This window comes from Hyaena hyaena, unplaced genomic scaffold, assembly GCF_003009895.1.
Source record: "Hyaena hyaena isolate Hyena2069 unplaced genomic scaffold, ASM300989v1 scaffold_137, whole genome shotgun sequence".
Lineage (NCBI taxonomy): Eukaryota > Metazoa > Chordata > Mammalia > Carnivora > Hyaenidae > Hyaena > Hyaena hyaena.
Window position 1 is genome coordinate 2,718,571 of NW_024080769.1, and position 19,068 is coordinate 2,737,638.

At 47.6% G+C, this 19,068-nt stretch overlaps 1 protein-coding gene across 1 annotated transcript; it reads left to right on the top strand.

The window, feature by feature from the left end:
- Positions 1–5,081: 5,081 nt before the first annotated feature.
- LOC120235772 (cytochrome P450 1A1) lies at positions 5,082–11,048 on the top strand. Its single transcript, XM_039238245.1, has 7 exons — positions 5,082–5,170; positions 8,156–9,027; positions 9,582–9,708; positions 9,800–9,889; positions 9,980–10,103; positions 10,249–10,335; positions 10,487–11,048. Exons 2-7 carry the CDS (start codon positions 8,185–8,187, stop codon positions 10,770–10,772), a joined length of 1,557 nt encoding a protein of 518 aa, XP_039094176.1. The 5' UTR covers positions 5,082–5,170; positions 8,156–8,184; the 3' UTR covers positions 10,773–11,048.
- Positions 11,049–19,068: the final 8,020 nt, after the last annotated feature.

Consider the following 19,068-nt stretch of genomic DNA (forward strand, 5'->3'; position numbering starts at 1 on the left):
TTATAAATGGCCACTGGTAGGCCCAGACTTATTTTCTAACTGGCTTAGCCACCCCTGGCAGAAAGAGAACTTCTCTTTCCCGACCATTTCATGAAAACCTCTCTAAGGTTCTCATTGGTCTCGGACGTGTGTCAGCCTGATGGCCAAACCTACCGGCTAAGAATAGAAGTGACGTAGTCTCATAGGCCAATCAAAGTGGTATTGCCAGAAGAGAGAATGGACGCTGGGCACACAAAACTCCTCAGATATCTACTAGCACTGGGGTAATCATATGACTTATTGTCCAGCCATGACTCTCTCAGAGGAGAGTGAAAGAGGGCACCTTTAATAGTTATACCAGTTCAACAGGTTTAGGCCAAGACTTTCCTGGGAAAGTGTTGTCACCCTACCTAGAATAGCCAAGGGCCAGGGAGCCAGGGGGCGCTGCCCTATCTGAGCCCTGGATCCTGCAAACCCAGTCCATTTGGCTGTCTGGGCACAGCTAGGAGAGGGGAAGGTCCTCAGAGTTCAGAGCTCATGTGGGTGAGGGCGAAGACGCACTGCAAGGCAAGTCCCAGTGCTCCACATCCACTCACACCCTACTCTTTTTTTTTTTTAATGTTTTTTATTTATTTTTAGGAGAGAGAGAGAGAGACAGTGTGAGCAGGGGAGGGTCAGAGAGAGAGGGAGTCACAGACTGAAACAGGCTCCAGGCTCTGAGCTGGCAGCCAGCACAGAGCCCGACGCGAGGCTCGAACCCACGAACCGCGAGATCATGACCTAAGCGAAAGTCGGACGCTTAACCGACTAAGCCACCCAGGCGCCCCAACTCACACCCTACTCTTGTCCCACAGCCTCACCCCAACCTCCCGCTACCATGCCTCATTGGTACTATGTCCCCTCCACGGGCTGGGAATGCCCCTCCTCTACTCTTCTTACTCTACCCTCCAGCAGAGTCCCCTTACATGCCCCCAACCCCGGGTCTCAGCTTTTTCTCAGCTCCTGGAGCACTTCCAGATTCGGCACAAGCTATGTTTGGGGCACTGTTCCTGTCTGCACCATGAGGTAGGGTTTTTTGTGAGTCTTGGTGTCTCCCCATCCCCCCACCACACTGCCTTCAGCAGTGCTGACCAAACACTCCTGTCTGGACCAAGACCCTCAGCCCAGAGCCCTTTCCCCCTCCCCACTGCCCCCCTGTCCCCATGTTCCTGGTATCAGATCAATCGATTGCTAGGAAATCCTAGCCAAAGATCTTCTCACGCAAAGGCATGTAAACTTTGACCCTGGATGGGCTGTTCAGCTCCATGCTAAGGCCCTCTAACCACCTGCTTGCCTCCCTCTTTCTCCGCCTGGTGATTTGGAGGCCCCTTTGTCTTGTGGGCTATTCACTGAGACAGGGCTTGCTCATGAGAAGTGCAATGCCTCCTGTAAGCTCAGTGCTCTTGTCCAGGAGTCTGGGGAAATGGGGGCCCCTGACCCAGGGGCTGAGCCTATCCACCTTTGGACCCCTGAGGCTTTTTGCTGGTAATCTGGGGCAATAAATCATGGTGGGTAGAGCCAGGAAGGAAGAGACCAGAGTTCTAGACTCTGATTTGCCACATCTCCTTGGTTGGGCCTTCTCCTTTCTGGTGCCAGAGAAGTGGGAAAGAAATTGACTAATCATGGGGTGCCTGGGTGGCTCAGTCAGTTAAGCGTCTGACTTTGACTCAGGTCATGATCTCATGGTTCATGGGTTCGAGCCCCGTGTTGGCCTCTGTGCTGACAGCTAGCTCAGAGCCTGGAGCCTGTTTTGGATTCTGTGTGTGTCTCTCTCTCTGACCCTCCTCTGTTCATGCTCTCTCTCTCTCAGAAATAAATTTTAAAAAATTAAAAAAAAAAAGAAATTGACTTAGTTAGCTAATGAATTTCTTTGGGGTCGAGAGCCCCTTAGAGAATGTGAGCAAAGCATCTTCTACCAAGAGGAGTTTGCTGGCTCCCTGCCCGGAGCCCCAATAGACAGTTTTCCATCCCTGATGAGCAGGCTGCCATGATTCTGTAGAGCATAGGTGGGGACTCTGGGAAGCCAAGGGAGAGACTGGGCTGCAGAGCTGGACAGGGATCTGGGGGTGCCTTGCTCCTTGCTTCCTTGTCACGGTTTCCATATGGGTTCTTTCTACTCTCTGTGGCTCCAACTCCAACTGAGATAGAAGGACAGAACTTTCCTGGGTACCAGGAAGCTCCTCAAGCTGAGCCAGAGGTACGGAAGTGGAATGAATGGAAGGATGCTAGGCAGAATGGAAGCCCGTAACTCCCTTGTCTCCTGCCTCTCCTTTTGCCTAAATTATAGCATTAGCACTTGGGGCTCAATATCAGCCAGGTAAATGTAACTCCTTTACCGATTATTAATATCTTGCAAAGGCTTGACTTAGCAATCTATTTCTCCCAAGTTGGTGTTTGTTCTGTGTTAAGGCATGGAGGGAGGAATGACAGGTTGGGTTGGGGTCATAGCAGGGGTCAAGTGTTCTGAGAATTACCATGGGAGAGTGTTGGAAGCACAGATCAGGAGACACCAAACTAGCTGTGGGGAGGATTTGGGGTGGGGTAGGGGCTTCCCAAGCAAAGTTTTAGCTGAATTTCAAAATAGGGGAGATTAGAAGTAGAGGTGGTCAGGCCAGGTAGGTTCTACTAAAGATTCTGGGTTTCGTTCAGATGGGAGCTACTCAAGGGGCATGGTTGTGACAGAATGAGATTTTCCATTTTCAGAAAGACCGTTTTGGATCCAACATGCTAGAGAAGGAATTGGAGGGAGCCAGAGGCAAGTGGGAACCAGGTTTGGAGACCATTTTTACTCTAGGGAGCAATGATTCGATCCTGGCCAAAGATGCACAGTAGGGCTGCTAGAGTGGAGAAGTGTGTCCTCCACATAGTCTATCCTCAGCACAGTAGCCAGAGTGATCTTCCTTGCCTCAGACCCCACAATGTGTCTGTTTCACACAGAGATGTTTTTAGTGCTCCTGGTACTGCTCCCTCCCAAAGACCACCCTTAGGGGCCGTTGAATGTGCTGTTTCCTCAGCCCAGTGCACCCTGCTTCCAGATATCTGTGCGTCTTGAGTCTTGATTCCACGCTCCTGCCTCTGCTCAGTGTCATTTTCTCAGGGATGCCTTCTTTGATCACCCTATTTTTTAAAATTAGGTTCCATGCTCCAAGTAGGGCTTGAATTCTCAACCCAGGAGATCAAATGTCACATGCTCCACCAACTGACCCAGCCAGGTGCCTCTGACCACCAATTCTGAATTGCAATTTCCCCCAACGTGATTCCTACCCCTTCTTTTATTTTTTGCGAAAGCACTTTTCCCCCCTCTGACATTCTCTGTGCATTACCCACCCCGCGGGGCACCAACGTAAGTTCCCTGTGAGCAGGAGCGTTGTCAGTTTTGTTCACTTTTATATCAATCGCCAGCATCCAAAAACAGCGCCTGCCGCATAGTAGGTGCCTGGTAAACATTTGTCCAATGCGTGAGTAGAGCGGAAGGTGAGAGAACCTCAGAAGGGCGAGGCTCTGGTTTTGGTGGGGCCAGGAGATGGCGGTGCCATTTGTTGGGTTCGGGAGCACAGCGGGGAGGGCGGGTGATGTGGTTAGTTTGGGACAAGTTGAGCTAGACACGCAAATGGGGCTTTTTTCTCCCTGCACGTTCTACCGAGGGAGGCTCGGCAGGGGCGGGGACAGCGTCCGAGGCAGCCAGCCAGGCGCTGGGTCTGCGTGTCTTGCCACAGGCGTGGGCCCAAAACACGGACACACGCAGGCGCCTGCTTGGAGGCAAAAAAGCTCGGCTCCGCACGCAAACCTGGGCCCTTTGCACCGCACCCCTCCCACCCAATCCAGGAGTGTACCCAAGGCTTCGCGGCTCCTCCCTCTCCACCCTCACCTCTAGCTCTCTGAGGACTGGCTCTTTAAGAGCCCCGCCCCCGACTCCCCGCCCCCTTCGCGTGACTTTGCTGGTACCCGAGCTTGGGAATAGGGTTGTTTAGTAGTTGTTCCCGTCTCACGCAACTCCCGGGCATCGCGCCCCCGGCCAGGTGGGGCAGGGATGGGCCGCCTGACCTCTGCCCCTTGGAGGGATGTACCAGACACGTGCACGCTAGCCTGGGGAGGCATCCGTGCTGGCCCCCCGGCTCCTCGGTCCCTGGGCCCCCTCCTCTGCCCCGCCCGAGGGTCCTCCTTTCCTCGGCCACCGGGAACTGGCCGCGCAGCCCCACTCGCCTCCCGATTTCTCCGCCCCGCCGACACGCTAGCAACCCCGGGAGTCAAGAGGGAACCTGGAGGGCCAGTGTTGTCCCGGCTGGAAGTACCTCTGGTTTACAGTATTCCAAAGTGGCCCTAGAGCTAGTGAGAGCCAGGGAGCGCTCAGCGAGAGTGAGACCGCATGTTTCCAGGCATTCCTGCGTGTCTGTAGAGGAGCTGAGACTTCAGCTAGTCACCCGGGCTCTGGGGGCTCTAGGAGAACGGAGCCAGCCCATCGGCGCCGCTGGCCTTCCGGCCCCGGTGACCTCGGGGCTGGGGTCGCCGCGCTTCTCACGCGAGCCCGAGCCCAGACTCCGTAACCCGGGCGAAAGAGGTCATCACACGGCAGCCTGGCCCCGCCTGCCGGGCTCCTGTCAACTAGTAGTGAGGGGGAGGCACTTGCAAGCCTAGTGTTCCAGTGCATGCAAAAACTAGGGTGAGGGGTCCCCGGGGATGGAGGCCTTCCAATACCGTGTCTTCGGGCTGTCCTGGGACTTCTCCCTCAAATTCCCACCGCAGCGGGGTTCTGTGCTGTCCATGGGGAACCTTGGAACGGGGGGTCAGGTGTCCCCAGCCTCCACCCCTTTACGTGCTGGCACTTGGATGAGTCCCCATAGCGGGTTCTTACCTGTCCCTCTGAGTTCCCCCAATCCTGTCCTCTCCTCCACTTCCCATCCCCCTTTCCTCCCCCTTTCCCTCCCTCTTTCCCCTCCATCTTAGAGCAACCATCCCCCCACCACCCACAGCCCGCCCCTTCCTCTGTCCGAACTCCAGAGGGCGGGCCCAAGCCTGCAGGCTGTTTATATAAAGGTGACTTCACCCTCACCCTGAAGGTGACAGTTCTAGGAGTCTTCCCTGATCTTCTTTGGGGTCCTGGCTTAAGAGACCACTCATCCCAGCTCAGTTGGGGAAGTCCTCACAGCCACAGGTGAGTGCTGGGAGCTTATGGCTTGCCCTTCCCTCCCAACAAAAAGAAAATTTTGATGCCTCCAGGTTTTCCTAGGTGGCCACTGGTCTAGCACCTCAAAAAGGAGGCTAAGAGGATCCTCAGTGACCAGGCACTGCAACTCTGTATTGGGAAAACTGAGGCCAGGGGGAAGGGCAGGTATTGCCCAAGGTCCCACAGCTAGTGCTGGAATTCTAGATATCAGATGGTCCCCCCTCCAAGGACTCCAGGATTTAGTTTCCAGCTCCATTCCCACTGACTCCCTGAATGTGCTGAGGCTTCCCCATCAGGGTCACCTGGGAAGCTGGAATAAAGACACAACTGTGGAAAGCTGGGATCAGGTGCAGCCTTTTCTTCACGCGGTGTGATGAGAGAGCCTCTTCCTGGGTGGTTGGGACGGGTGGGGGGAGGGTTGGGTTCTTACCAGCTGTATGCCTGCTGTCTCTGCCCTCCCAAAGCATGGCTTGTTAGAGCCAAGATGTGCTGGCCAGGACAAAAGATGCATATCTGAACAGGGGTCCCGGGCACTGCCCTGGGCCTTCCCTATATCATTGACTGCCATCTCTGGCTTGTACTGGGGTGGGCAATCAGTATGAGGGACTGCTAGCTGCAGAGATCTGAACTATCAGTCCCTGAAAACTCACCAGTCACACTCTTTTGGCCTCATACCATCCCACTAAGGCTAGAGGCCCTTGGGGTACCTGGTGAGCAGAAGGGAACACTGTGGCATACCAAGGCCTGTCCATATTTCACTCAAGGAGTCAGGGCCTGACTATGCTTTGAGATCCAGCTCCTCCAGGGGGGCCGCCCCAGAGAGATGGCTATACAGGTAAGGTAGGAGCCAGACAACCTCCCCATCTTGGGTGGTTCTCCTGTGAGGCAACCTCACTAGTCAGACTGTGAGGTTCCGCAGGTCAGATGTGAGTTTTCTCTTCTCTGGGACCAAGCTGGGCACCCTGAATCGGAGATCATATCCCACCCCCTCTCTCAGGTGATATAACTGGAGCCCAGAAAGGCAAAATGACAACTCCAAGGCCATGTCATGGAACCTGGAATACTCAGTCTCCTCATCTCCAGCCCAGGGCACCTGGCAGATACCCCAGTCTGAGGAACAATGTCTTCATGAATTTGCACACCCTTTCTAGAACCAGCCTAGAGAGAAAGTATTATCTCCACCTCTGTTAAATCTAGATTGATTCCTAATTTCCCTTATTCCAGTCTAGCATTATCTTGCAGCCCTTATCTGGTGGGGGCTTTCCATTTATTCTCTGCTCTCTTGGTGACTGGCAAGTGAGGGAGGCTGAGATTATGCATTCATTGAGAACTGAGCCCAACAAAAACCCTGGCCTGGATCTCTGGGACTAGGAACCTCAATGTAGCTTGTCTCCAACTGCTTTTATTTTATTATTAAAAAAATTTTTTTTAATGTTTTTAATGTTTTATTTATTTTTGAAAGAGAGAGACAGCACGAGCAGGGGAGGGTCAGAGAGAGAGGGAGACACAGAGTCTGAAGGAGGCTCCAGGCTCTGAGCGAGCTGTCAGCACAGAGCCTGATGCAGGGCTCGAACCCATGAACCGTGAGACTGTGACCTGAGCCCGTCAGACGCCCAACTGACCGAGCCACCCAGGCGCCCCCTCCAATGGCTTTTAGACTATGAGTCAGTTGAACTCAGAGAGCTGAGGCTGAGTGGTGTGGTTTAGGCAGTGGTCTTCCAGTCCCCTGTCCCCTCCCTATCCTGTCCCAGGGTTTGGTCTGGCAGGATTCCCTAGACCCTGGGATGGAGCAGTAAAAAACTGAGGGTTCTGAAAAACAAAACAAAACAAAACATTTTTCATTAATGTGACAACTCTTTAAAGGGAGGTATCGGTGACAAGAGTTGAAAACTTCCCAGGGAACTTTCCCTAAGAGGTCCTGGCTCTGTCAGTGAGTCCTAGGTGGCTTTAGTCAAGTCCATGACTCCTCTGGATGGAGGTCAGTTTCCCCAAATGTGAAATGAAGCAAAAGAAGCACACAATCCCTAGTTCTCCTGATGGCAGTGTTTCCCCAAGTGTGGTGGGTAGTACTCAAGGGGATTGGGGGTGACATATGTCGATTATGTGCTTAATTAGGGGGGAAAAATCAAACCTGTACTTTCATGCAGATATTTTTGTGTGGAGTGATGCTTAGTGGGTAGATTTAAAGTTGGTTTTAGGGGCGCCTGGGTGGCTTAGTCGGTTAAGTGTCTGACTTTCGCTTGGGTCATGATCTCGCAGTTCGCGGGTTCGAGCCCCGCGTCTGGCTGACTGCCAGCTCAGAGCCTGGAGCCTGTTTCAGTCTGTGACTCCCTCTCTCTCTGACCCTCCCCTGCTCACGCTCTCTCTCTCTCCTAGAAATAAATAAAACATTAAAAAAAATAAAGTTGGTTTTAGAAGGGTGTCTGGGTGACTCAGTAAGTTAAGTGTCTGACTCTTGATATCAGCTCAGGGTCTTGATCTCATCACGGTCATGAGTTTGAGCCTAGCATTGGGCTCCCCGCTGGGCATGCAGCCTGCTAATAAAAAATTTTTTTCTTCAGTTGATTTTAGAAAAGTACAAAATAAATAACAGTACAGGTGCTATATAGTGGTCACAGACTGATGTTTGGAAAACCCTGTTTTGGTGCAGCAAGGTTCTGAAATTGGGCAGTTGGGGTTGGGAGTATGGATCCAACACTTCCTGACTGTGACCTTGCCCAAGTTACTTACCTTCTCTGAGCCTCACTAATCTACCTTATAGGCTGTGGCCAGGACTGAATGAATGACAGTGGAATTCTTGGCACACAGTGACAGCTCAACAAAGAGCTTCTCCCATCTCTTCCTTTCCTTCATGTCCAGTTAGCGGTTCTGGATGGGAAGATTTCCCCTCTCTTTGACTAGAATGCTGACACTAGGACATTGGTTCCTCACATCCCCCCCTTCTGATGTCTTCATCTTTTCCTCCCACCCCAGCTCTCAGCAGCAATCTTGAGATCTCTACAATGATGATGCTTTCTGTGTTTGGACTCTCTGTCCCCATCTCGGCCACAATGCTTCTCCTGGCCTCCGCTGTCTTCTGTCTGGTGTTCTGGTTGGTCAGGGCTCGGCAGCCTCGGGTTCCCGAAGGCCTGAAGAGTCCACCAGGGCCCTGGGGCTGGCCTCTGCTCGGGCACGTGCTGACCTTGGGGAAGAACCCCCATCTGGCGCTGGCAAGGCTGAGCCAGCATTATGGGGACGTGCTGCAAATCCGCATTGGCTCCACACCTGTGCTGGTGCTCAGCGGCTTGGATACCATCCGGCAGGCCCTGGTGCGTCAGGGTGATGATTTCAAAGGCCGACCTGATCTCTACAGCTTCTCTCTGATCACTGACGGCCAAAGTATGTCCTTCAGCCCAGACTCTGGACCGGTGTGGGCTGCCCGCAGGCGCCTGGCCCAGAACGCCCTGAAGAGTTTCTCAATTGCCTCAGACCCGGCTTCCTCATCCTCCTGCTACCTGGAAGAGCATGTGAGCAAGGAGGCTGAGTACCTCATTGGCAAGTTCCAGGAGCTGATGGCAGAGGTTGGGCACTTTGACGCCTACAGATATGTAGTGGTGTCAGTGGCCAATGTCATCTGTGCCATGTGCTTTGGCCGGCGCTATGACCATGATGACCAAGAGCTGCTTAGCTTAGTTAATCTGAGTAATGAGTTCGGGGATGGCGCTGCCTCTGGGAACCCTGTGGACTTCTTCCCCATCCTTCGATACCTACCCAACCGTTCCCTGGATTTCTTCAAGGACATAAATGAGAAGTTCTCTAGCTTCATGAAAAAGATGGTCAAGGAACACTACAAAACTTTTGAGAAGGTATAGGCTGGGGAGAGGCAAGTGGATGGTGGGGAGCAGGTAGGGTTGGGGCCAGAAGGTCAAAGGTAAATGGAGCGGGGGGGGGGGGGGGGGGGGGGGGGGAGTGTCTGGCAGGCCCTCAGGGGCCGTCCTCCCTTGGATTTTGAGGCCAGTGGGACAGTGGACTCCATCCATGCCAGGGAAGCAGAACTTTTCCTTGACTAGACTTTCTTTCCGTCTGTGAGACAGCAATATTTACTGAGCAGCCAGTCTGTGCAGAACCCTAGGCCAGTTGTTCTGGGACCAGGAAGAGTTAAAAAGTTGATCCCCTGGCCTCACGGGACAGAGAAGGGTGAAGACCATATCCAGATGACACCTCTGTCTCATGTGTTCCTTGGGCTGGGGCTGCCAGTATTCTGGGGCAGGAGAGAGCCTTGAAGAGGTGTGAGAAGCTGGGATGGAGTACGGAGGTCAGTTCATGAACAAAGGTGCTAGGGACGGTGAGGAACCAGGCCTGAATGGAGACATAGGTCTGGGTTTGGGATCTTGTTCATCTGTGGGCTCTCCCCACCCAGGGTCACATTCGGGATATCACAGACAGCCTGATTGAGCACTGTCAGGACAAGAAGCTGGATGAGAATGCCAATATCCAGGTGTCTGATGAGAAGATCGTTAATGTTGTCTTGGACCTCTTCGGAGCTGGTATGAGCTACCCCATTGTGCCTCTCCTTTGCCCAACTGCCCTGATCTGCCAAGCATTTGATTTCTTTTCCCTTTGTTTTTCCCCGGTCAGGATTTGACACAGTCACAACTGCCATCTCCTGGAGCCTCATGTACCTGGTGACAAGCCCCAATGTACAGAAAAAGATCCAGAAGGAGTTGGGTAGGTGGTGGCTTCCTTTAACACACTCAAGGCAGAGGGCCTGGCCTCTTCTGGGAAGCCCCTTCATCCGTAGTCCTTTATGTTCTACAGACACGGTGATTGGTAGGGCGCGGCAGCCCCGGCTCTCTGACAGACTCCAGCTGCCCTACTTGGAAGCCTTCATCTTGGAGACCTTCCGACATGCTTCCTTCGTCCCTCTCACTATCCCCCATAGGTGAGGTCCCATGGATCCACTGCTTTCTGATCCTGGGCCTTCCTCCAGTCCACATCCCTGATCAGGGCTGGTGGAAAGGACATGTATGGGAGGCAGGGAGATCTCATTGTAGCCCTGAGCCTGACTGAGCTTCCTTCCTCCCCAGTACCACAAGAGACACAAGTCTGAGTGGCTTTTACATCCCCAAGGGGCGTTGTGTCTTTGTGAACCAGTGGCAGATCAACCATGACCAGTAAGTTGAGAGGAGGCAGGGGAAACTCTACCCTGTCCCAAGCTGTTCCTGGGCCACTTGCCCATCCCTTACTCTTTTGGTTTGGGGTTCAACCCACTTGATGCTTCAGAGCCCCCAGGGTACCACTTCAGCTGCCTCTCTCTGGTTACAGGAAGCTATGGGGTGACCCATCTGAGTTCCGACCAGAACGATTTCTCACTTCTGATGGCACTGTCAACAAGGCACTGAGTGAGAAGGTGATTCTCTTTGGCTTGGGCAAGAGGAAGTGCATCGGTGAGACCATCGCCCGCTTGGAGGTCTTTCTCTTCCTGGCCATCCTGCTGCAGCAGGTGGAATTCAGTGTGCCACAGGGCACAAAGGTGGACATGACCCCCATTTATGGGCTGACCATGAAGCATGCCCGCTGTGAGCACTTCCAAGTGCGGGTGCGCACTTAGGTGTCAGAGAGCCCTGCAACTTAGACTCTATTTACCTGGCCTGTCTGGGCAGCCAGACCAGGGGGCTGGCTTGGGGTCTGGGTGTGGGCGGGGGGCGGTCTAAACTTTGGCCTGAAACCCACAGATATTGGTCTGGCTGATTTTTGCTGTCTGGGCTACAGGCAAGCTTAAAGGATCATGTCTGCTCCTCAACCTTGGACTTGCTCCTCTGCAGATTGACCACAGACAATGGACACAGCAGGGGCCAAAAAAAAAAAAAAAAAAAAAAAAAAAAAAGGAGCAGATGAAGTCTTCCAGAGTTTTGCTTGAGGCAGGAGGCTTGGTAGGGTTAGGAGGTCCTCAGGCCCCTGGAAACCTCGAGGGAATTCTCTAGAAACCTCTAAGCCCAGTGGCTAGCTGGCTTTCTGTAGGGGCTGACTGGTTTGAGAAACATTTATAGCAGGTCATGCCAGGGCCTGTCCAATCTCTTTGACAATTGGGAACTGTCAAGAGTGAAGGGAAGAGGCAGCTTAGGAATCTCAGGCACAGAGGTGGTCCTCCAGCTTGAATAAGGCCGAGCAGTCTGAGCACATGGGCTGGGGACACTGCAATGCCTTCTTCTGTTCTCCCTGCTGGCAGGAATAGGGCTGCATCCTGGCCTTGCAAGGACCCTGTTCCTGTCCAGGAGGGGCTGGGGGCTCATACCTATGAGGAGCAGAGTGCAGAGGGAGTGCCCAGACTCAGACATCACAGTCAGGTCTCTATGCCCAATATTAAAATGCCTTTTAAAAATGTTTATATGCATTAAACATTAAAAAATGTTTATATTTTAGCCTGCATTGTACTGGCATGCCTTCATTTATCATACGTAAGAGCTTAAGAACAATTTATTGAGTGCAATAGAGAAAATTCTAACCCAGGTATCCAGAAATGTGTAAGAAACTTCTACGTAAGCTAAATAAAGATATTATCCAGAAGTCCTGTGGTGGAAATTTTTTGATTCTTGAATGAAGCCATCACTCACCTACATGCCCACTTTGAGCCCAGTCTCATGTTGGATTTTAGCGTGGGAGAAAGAAAAGAGGGATCCATCAAGAGGGGAAGCCATGGCTCTTTGGAAGTTTGCAATCCAGCTGGGGCACAAGACTTTATCACTACACTGTCTTCCTCCTTTTCTAACTGATCATACGTTGATAAAGTACATTCTCTAGACCAGACACTGGGGGGTAAAGAGCAAATAAAACATGGTCTCTGCCTTCAGAAGCCTCCCAAACTGGTTGGAAGAACCAACTTATAAACACATCATGTAATTCATTGTGATTAGGGCTCTATCAGATAGATCACCCAGGAAGGTGAGGCTCAGAGCTGGGGCTCGCTGGGTGGGGGGGCAGGGGTGAAGTGGGCTGCTGCAGAACTTGGGGATATCTATGCAGATCCCTTTTCAAAGAATGAGAGGCATCTCACTTGGGTCTCATGGCGTTAGATTCTCAAGTCCAACAGGGAAGACTCTAGTCACAGTTTAGGGGGAAGAAGAAGATTCTCAACTCAGAAGTTGTGATCTGCTCCTCACTTCCTTGTGCAGGTTTAGGTCCTGCTCCCTCACTGGAACCCAAGGCTGGTCACAGTTGGAAAACGAAGCCTTTGGTCATTGGGTCCCACAAGCAGACTGTGGCCCAGATTTCAACATTGAATGTCCCTGTCCATCTGGGATGTCAGAGTAGTTAGTGGTGCCCATTATGGACAGAGGCTGGACCCACATAGCCAGGAGCTGTTCTGACTGAGGGACTGAGGGATGACACATCTTGGGATGTGACCTCCAGCCTAGCTTTCTTCCTCAAGCATTGTGTGATGGCCAGCAGTTGCTATTCAGGCCCTGTGCTTTCTGGCAGGGGCAGATAGAGCCAACATACCAAAAGTTTCAGTCTACTGCAAGGGATGAGCTAAAGTCAGCTGGATCAACCCTGTTTATGAGGGAAAATGAGGCATTTGATGCCCAATATTTCTTGTATTGACTTTTAAACTTTTTATTTATTTATTAAAATTTTTTTTAATGTTTTTATTTATTTCTAGGAGAGAGAGAGAGAGAGACAGCGTGAGCAGGGGAGGGTCAGAGAGAGAGGGAGTCACAGACTGAAACAGGCTCCAGGCTCTGAGCTGGCAGTCAGCACAGAGCCTGACGCGGGGCTCGAACCCACAAACCGCGAGATCATGACCTAAGCGAAAGTCGGACGCTCAACCGACTAAGCCACCCAGGCGCCCCAACTTTTAAACTTTTTAAAAAATTTTTAACATTTTAATTTATTTTTGAGACACAGAGCATGAACGGGGGAGGGGCAGAGAGAGAGGGAGACCCAGAATCTGAAGCAGGCTCCAGGCTCTGAGCTGTCAGCACAGAGCCTGATGCGGGCTTGAACCCACAATCTGTGAGATCATGACCTGAGCCAAAGTTGGACACTTAACCAGGACTGAGCCATCCAGGCGCCCCTCACTGACTTATTTTTAACTTAAAAAATAACTTGTATTATATACTATAACATAGGTTGAGCCTTGAAAACATCACAGTAAGTGAAAGAAGCCAGACACAAAAGACCACATGGTATATGATTCCATTGATATGAAATGTCTAGAACATGTAAATCTATAGACAGAAAGTAGATTAGTGGTTGCTGGGGTTGGGAGTGGGGGAAATGGAAGGTATAGGCATTTCTTTTAGAGTTGATGGAAACATTCTGGAATTAGATAGTGGTAAGAGTTGTATAATGTGACTATACTAAAAACCACTTAATTATGCAGTTTAAAATGATTAAAACAGGGGCCCCTGGGTGGCTCAGTCAGTTAAGCATCCGACTTCGGCTCAGGTCATGATCTCATGGTTCATGGGTTCAAGCCCCGCGTTGGGCTCTGTGCTGACAGCCTGTTTCAGATTCTGTATCTCCCTCTCTCTCTGACCCTCTGCTGCTCACGCTGTCTTTCTCTCTCTCTCTCTCTCTCTCTCTCAGAAAAAAATAAAACATTAAAAATAAATAAATAAATAAAATGATTAAAACAGTAAAAAAGAAAAAGTTTGCTGACTTTTGTTCTAAAAGAAAAGTGAGAGACATGGGGATAACATATGAAAAATAATTTCTGTAACTGTTCTCAGTAATCATATTGGTAATGGTAATATTAGTATTTCTTTTTGAGACTATAGTTTAATGGGGGGGGTAAAACAAATGAGTAATCAATAATAAAAATATCTGAGTTCATGATCACCTGTATCCTCAAGACTTAGGATTTTTGGTATGGAAAAAAGAAGATAGAGATATAATATAGGAAATGTTGAGTATACATATACATATATATGTATATATACAAGTGACTCTTGAACAATGTGGGGGTTCTGGGCACTGACCCCCATGCAGTAAAAAATATTCATATAACTTTTGACTTCCTCAAAACTTATAGCCTACTGTTGACCAGAAGCCTCACCCATAACATAAACAGTCAATTAATGTGTGCTTTGTCTATGTATTATATATTGTATTCTTATAATAAAGTAAACTACAGAATAGGAAATGTTTTTAAGAGACTCATAAGTGTTCTGTTTTTATATACTAAAAAAAAACAACAACACGTATAAGTGGACCCGCCCAGTTCAAACCCTTGTTGTTCAAGGGTCGACTGTGTATGTGTGCATGAGTGTGTGTGTGTGTGTGTGTACTACTATGTGTTAGAATCAATGACCAACTCATAGCAATCCCTGATGCCTAGATTACCATCCAGGTACTCTCCACTTCTCGGAGAAATGCTGGTTACAGATTTGAGGCAGGAGATATCAAAGATGAGCCCAGAAGAGCTGCTCATACCAGAGAGCAAAAGACTACCAAGAGTGGATCAATATATTTAGAAGCCACTGAAAAGGCTCCAGCAAGTCAAAGACAGGACAATTTGAGTGTCAATAATTATAACTGTCATTGACTAAAATCTATCAAATATGTTTGAATCCACGAGTTCATAAGCATCTATGTATCTGTTTTTTAATTAGCTGGTTACCTTCAGAGGAACCAGTTCAGTATCTTAACAAGTGAGAAACAAAGGCAAGATATTAAGCATTTATCCTACCTTTCCTATATGACCTATACCTACAGATAACCAAATAGTAGATAGAAAGCATCTCTTAAGTATTCCAATTAACAAATGAAAAAGAAATAATAGAATATCACTACTTTATAGCCACCAACAAATTAATGGATCTGGACATTGTACCCAACAATTGATAGCATCCTAAAAATCAGAGAAAACCAGATATGTGCTTCCTGATGAAAGAATCCAACACTGCCAAAGGTATTGCCAAAGGGATTGAACACAAGTCTAATAACTTAGCCATTGGGTCCGGCTTCCAGTTTACAATACAGAGGATTAAGAAACATGCTAGACAGAAACATAAGTGTGCAATCAGTAAATTTCAGAACTTGGGAAATTACAGGTCTGAAGGCCTGGGGTATTCAACAGAAAAATTAGAAAGAAAGAATTGGAGGGAAAACTTGTAAATCAAAAGAGACTTCAAAGATGTATAGGTGTGTCTAGGTGGCTTACTTGGTTAAGGGTTAAGTGTCCTACTCTTGATCTCAGCTCACACCTTGATCTCAGGGTCCTGAGTTCAAGCCCCGTGTTGGCCTCCATGCTAGGTATGAAGCCTACTTTAAAAAAATAAATGTATAGAATTTTAAGAAACAGACAGGGGCACTTGAGTGGCTCAGTTAGTTAAGTATCTGACACTTGATTTTGGCTCAGGTCATGATCTCACATTTTATGAGTTTGAGCCCTGTGTTTGGGTCTGTGCTGGTAGTGTGGAGCCTGCTTGGGATTTTCTCTCTCTCTCTCTTTGCCCCCCACCGCTTTCTCAAAATAAATAAATAAGCTTAAAAATACAATAGAATCTGATAATTTCATTTTTGAGTATTTATTTGAAGAAAACAAAAACCCTAACTCAAAATATACATTCCCATGTTTGTTGCAGGATTACTTAACAAGAGCCAAGATATGGAAGCAACCTAAGTGTCCGTTGACAGATGAATGGATAAAGAAGGTGTGTGTGTGTGTGTGTGTGTGCGTGCACACACACACACACAGAGAAAGAGAGAGAGAGAGAGGGAGAGAGAATAAAATGAACAAAATCTTGTCATTTGTGATGATATGGATGGACCTTGAGGGCATGATGCTAAGCGAAATATGTCAGACAGTGAAAGACAAGCACTGCATAGTTTCACTTATAAGCAGAATCAACACAAACAAATAATCAACACAAACAAACAAATACAACAAAATCCAGACCATATATAGAGAGAACAGAGTAGGGGTTGCCAGGCAGGAAAGGAGTTAGGAGTATGAAATGGTGAAGGGGAATATAGTCAATAACATTGCATTGACTTCATATGGTGGCAGAAGGTAACTAGACTTATTGCGGTAGCCAGTTTGTAACAATACACATGTTGAATTACTGTCTTATACACACAAAACTAATAAAATATTGCATGTCAATTATACTCCACTTAAAAGAAAAGAAATACTTGTACATTGTTGTGGAAATGTAAAATGATGTTGCCACTTTGGAAAAGAGTTTCTTAAAAGGTTAAACACAGGGTCATTGTATAATCCAGTAATCCCATTCTTAGGTGTACACTCAAGAGAATTAAAACATATATCTACACAAAAACTTGTTAGGTGTTCCTAACAGCGTTATCCATTATAGCCAAAAAAAAAAAAAAAAAGTGGAAATAATTCAAGTATTCATCACCTGGTTAGTGGATAGATAAAATGTCATATATTCATGCAATGGAATAATATTATGCCATAAAATGATTGTATCAGAAGCACTTATACATGCTGTAATATGGATGGGCCTTGAAAACATCAAGTCAAAGAAGCCACATATTATATACATGCCACATATTATATGATTTTATTTATATGAAATGTCCAAGAATAGGAAAATCCACAGAGACAGAAAACAGATTAGTGGTTGCCAGGGGCTGAGGGGTAGAAGAAATGGGGTTTGACTACTGATGGGTCCAGGGCTCTTTTCTCATGGGTTGTCAGATTGAACCCCACTTCGGGCTCTGTGCTGACAGTGTGGAGCCTGCTTGGGATTCTCTCCCCCACTCTCTCTGCCCCTCCCCTGCTTGCATGTTCTCTCTCTCAAATAAATAAACATGAAAAAAATTTTTAAAAAGAAAAAAATAATTATTGACAGGGATGTAATAATGCCATCTTCTTAATTGGTTTCTTGCTATTGTTTTTAATGTTTATTTATTTATTTTGAGAGAGAGAGAGTGGGGGAGGGGAAGAGAGAGAGGGAGAAAGAGAGAATCCCACATAGGCTCCATGCCCACCGCAGAGCATGACTTGGGGCTATATCTCACGACTGCAAGGAGATCACGACCTGAGATCATGACCTGAGCTCATGACCTGAGCTGACATCAAGAGTTGGACATTTAACCAACTGAATCAGCCAGGTGTCCCTCTGGCTATTTTGTAGTTCCCTTGTGTTTTAATTTCTCTCTTTCTACCTTCCTTTGTGAACTGATGATTTTCCATAGTCGTATGCTTTGATTTCCTTCTCTTCATTTTCTGTGAATCTACTGTAGGGTTTTGCTTTGTGGTTACCACGAGGCTTACATAAAACATCTTATAGATATAACAGTCTATTTTATGTGGATAACAACTTATTTATTATTTTTTAATGCTTTTTCTGAATTTATTTTTTGGGAGTGAGAGAGAGCATAATTGGCAGAGGAGAAGGGAGAGTTGGGGACAGAGGATCCAAAGCAGGCTCTGCACTGACAGGCTTGACAGCAGCAAGTCTGACGTGGAGATCAAACTCACGAACTGTGAAATCATGACCTGAGCTGCCCAGGTGCCCCTACATGGATAACAATTTAACTTCAATCACATACAAAATCTCTATTCTTTCTTTCACTCCCTGCTTTTGTTTTTGATGTCACAATTTACATCTCTTTATATTGTGTATCCATTAAGAAATTATTGTAGCTATAGCTATTTTAATCATTTTGTCCTTTAACCTTTTTCTTTAAGTCCGTATAATTAAAGGTGATTAGTGTTACATTAGTTTCAGGTGTACAATATAGTGATTCAACAATCTATACGTTACTCAGTGCTCAACATGATAAGTATATGTCCTTTTAACCTTTATAATAGAATTAAGTGGTTGACACATCACCATATTACAGTATTAGAGTATTCTGAATTTGATTATGTGCTTACCTTTAACCAGTATGATGTATATTTTCATATGCTTTCATGTTACTAATTAGCATTTTTTGTTTCAGCTTGAAGAACTCCCTTTAGCATTTCTTGCAAAGCAGGTCTAGTTGTAGTGAATTCCCTCAGCTTTTGTTTGTTAGGGAAAACCTTTACCTGGTACAGGTTTATGGTATTTTTTTTTCCTGTGAGAGAGAGAGAGAGAGAGAGAGAGAGAGAGAGACAGTGTGAGCAGGGGAGGGTCAAAGAGAGAGGGAGATACAGAATCTGAAACAGGCTCCAGGCTCTGAGCTGCCAGCACAGAGCCTGAGGTGGGGCTTGAACCCACTAACCATGAGATCATGACCTGAGCCGAAGCCGGACGCTTAACCAACTGAGCCATCCAGGCACCCCAACCTGGTACAGGTTTTACTTAAAATAACAAAGCTGGGGCACTCAGGTGGCTCAATAAGTTAAGCATCTGACTCTTGATTTCAGCTTAGGTCATGATCTCATGGTTCATGAGATGGAGCCCCACATTGGGCTCTGCACTGACAGTGTGGAGCCTGCTTGGGATTCTCTCTCTCCAAATCTCACTGCTCCTCCCTCACTCATGCTGCCCCCCCCCAAAATAAATAAACTTAAAAAAAATAGCAAGGCTAATGTGATATACATCACTTAATAACATGCTCATTAAATCAATCCTATTTTAAGATTAAAAATTAAAACTTTAAGTAATATTGTCTTCCAACATTGTAGGGTATGACTAAATCTTTAAATATATTCAATAATAATGTCGGTAAGCAAAAAATTTAAATATGGTAGGAAAAAGGGGACTTGCAGCTAAAGGAATATTATGGCCTGGAACATACAGTTTACTTAGATATGAAGAACTGAATAATATTCTTTGTCGTCTGCATACTCTACTCAGACAATAAAATTATATTTTGCTTCACCTGTGTAAATGCTCCCTCAATTCTCAAAAATCTAATTTCTATTCCCCAGCTGCCTTTTCCTATACTCTTAGGTTGTTTTATTTTTTTTATTTTTCCCTTAAAAATTAAAAAAAAATTATTTA

Coding starts and splice junctions, on each gene's coding strand:
- LOC120235772 (XM_039238245.1), top strand. CDS start 8,185: ATGATGATGCTTTCTGTGTTTGGACTCTCTGTCCCCATCTCGGCCACA. Junction 9,890..9,979: donor AAAGATCCAGAAGGAGTTGG/GTAGGTGGTGGC, acceptor TATGTTCTACAG/ACACGGTGATTGGTAGGGCG. Junction 10,104..10,248: donor CCTCTCACTATCCCCCATAG/GTGAGGTCCCAT, acceptor CTTCCTCCCCAG/TACCACAAGAGACACAAGTC.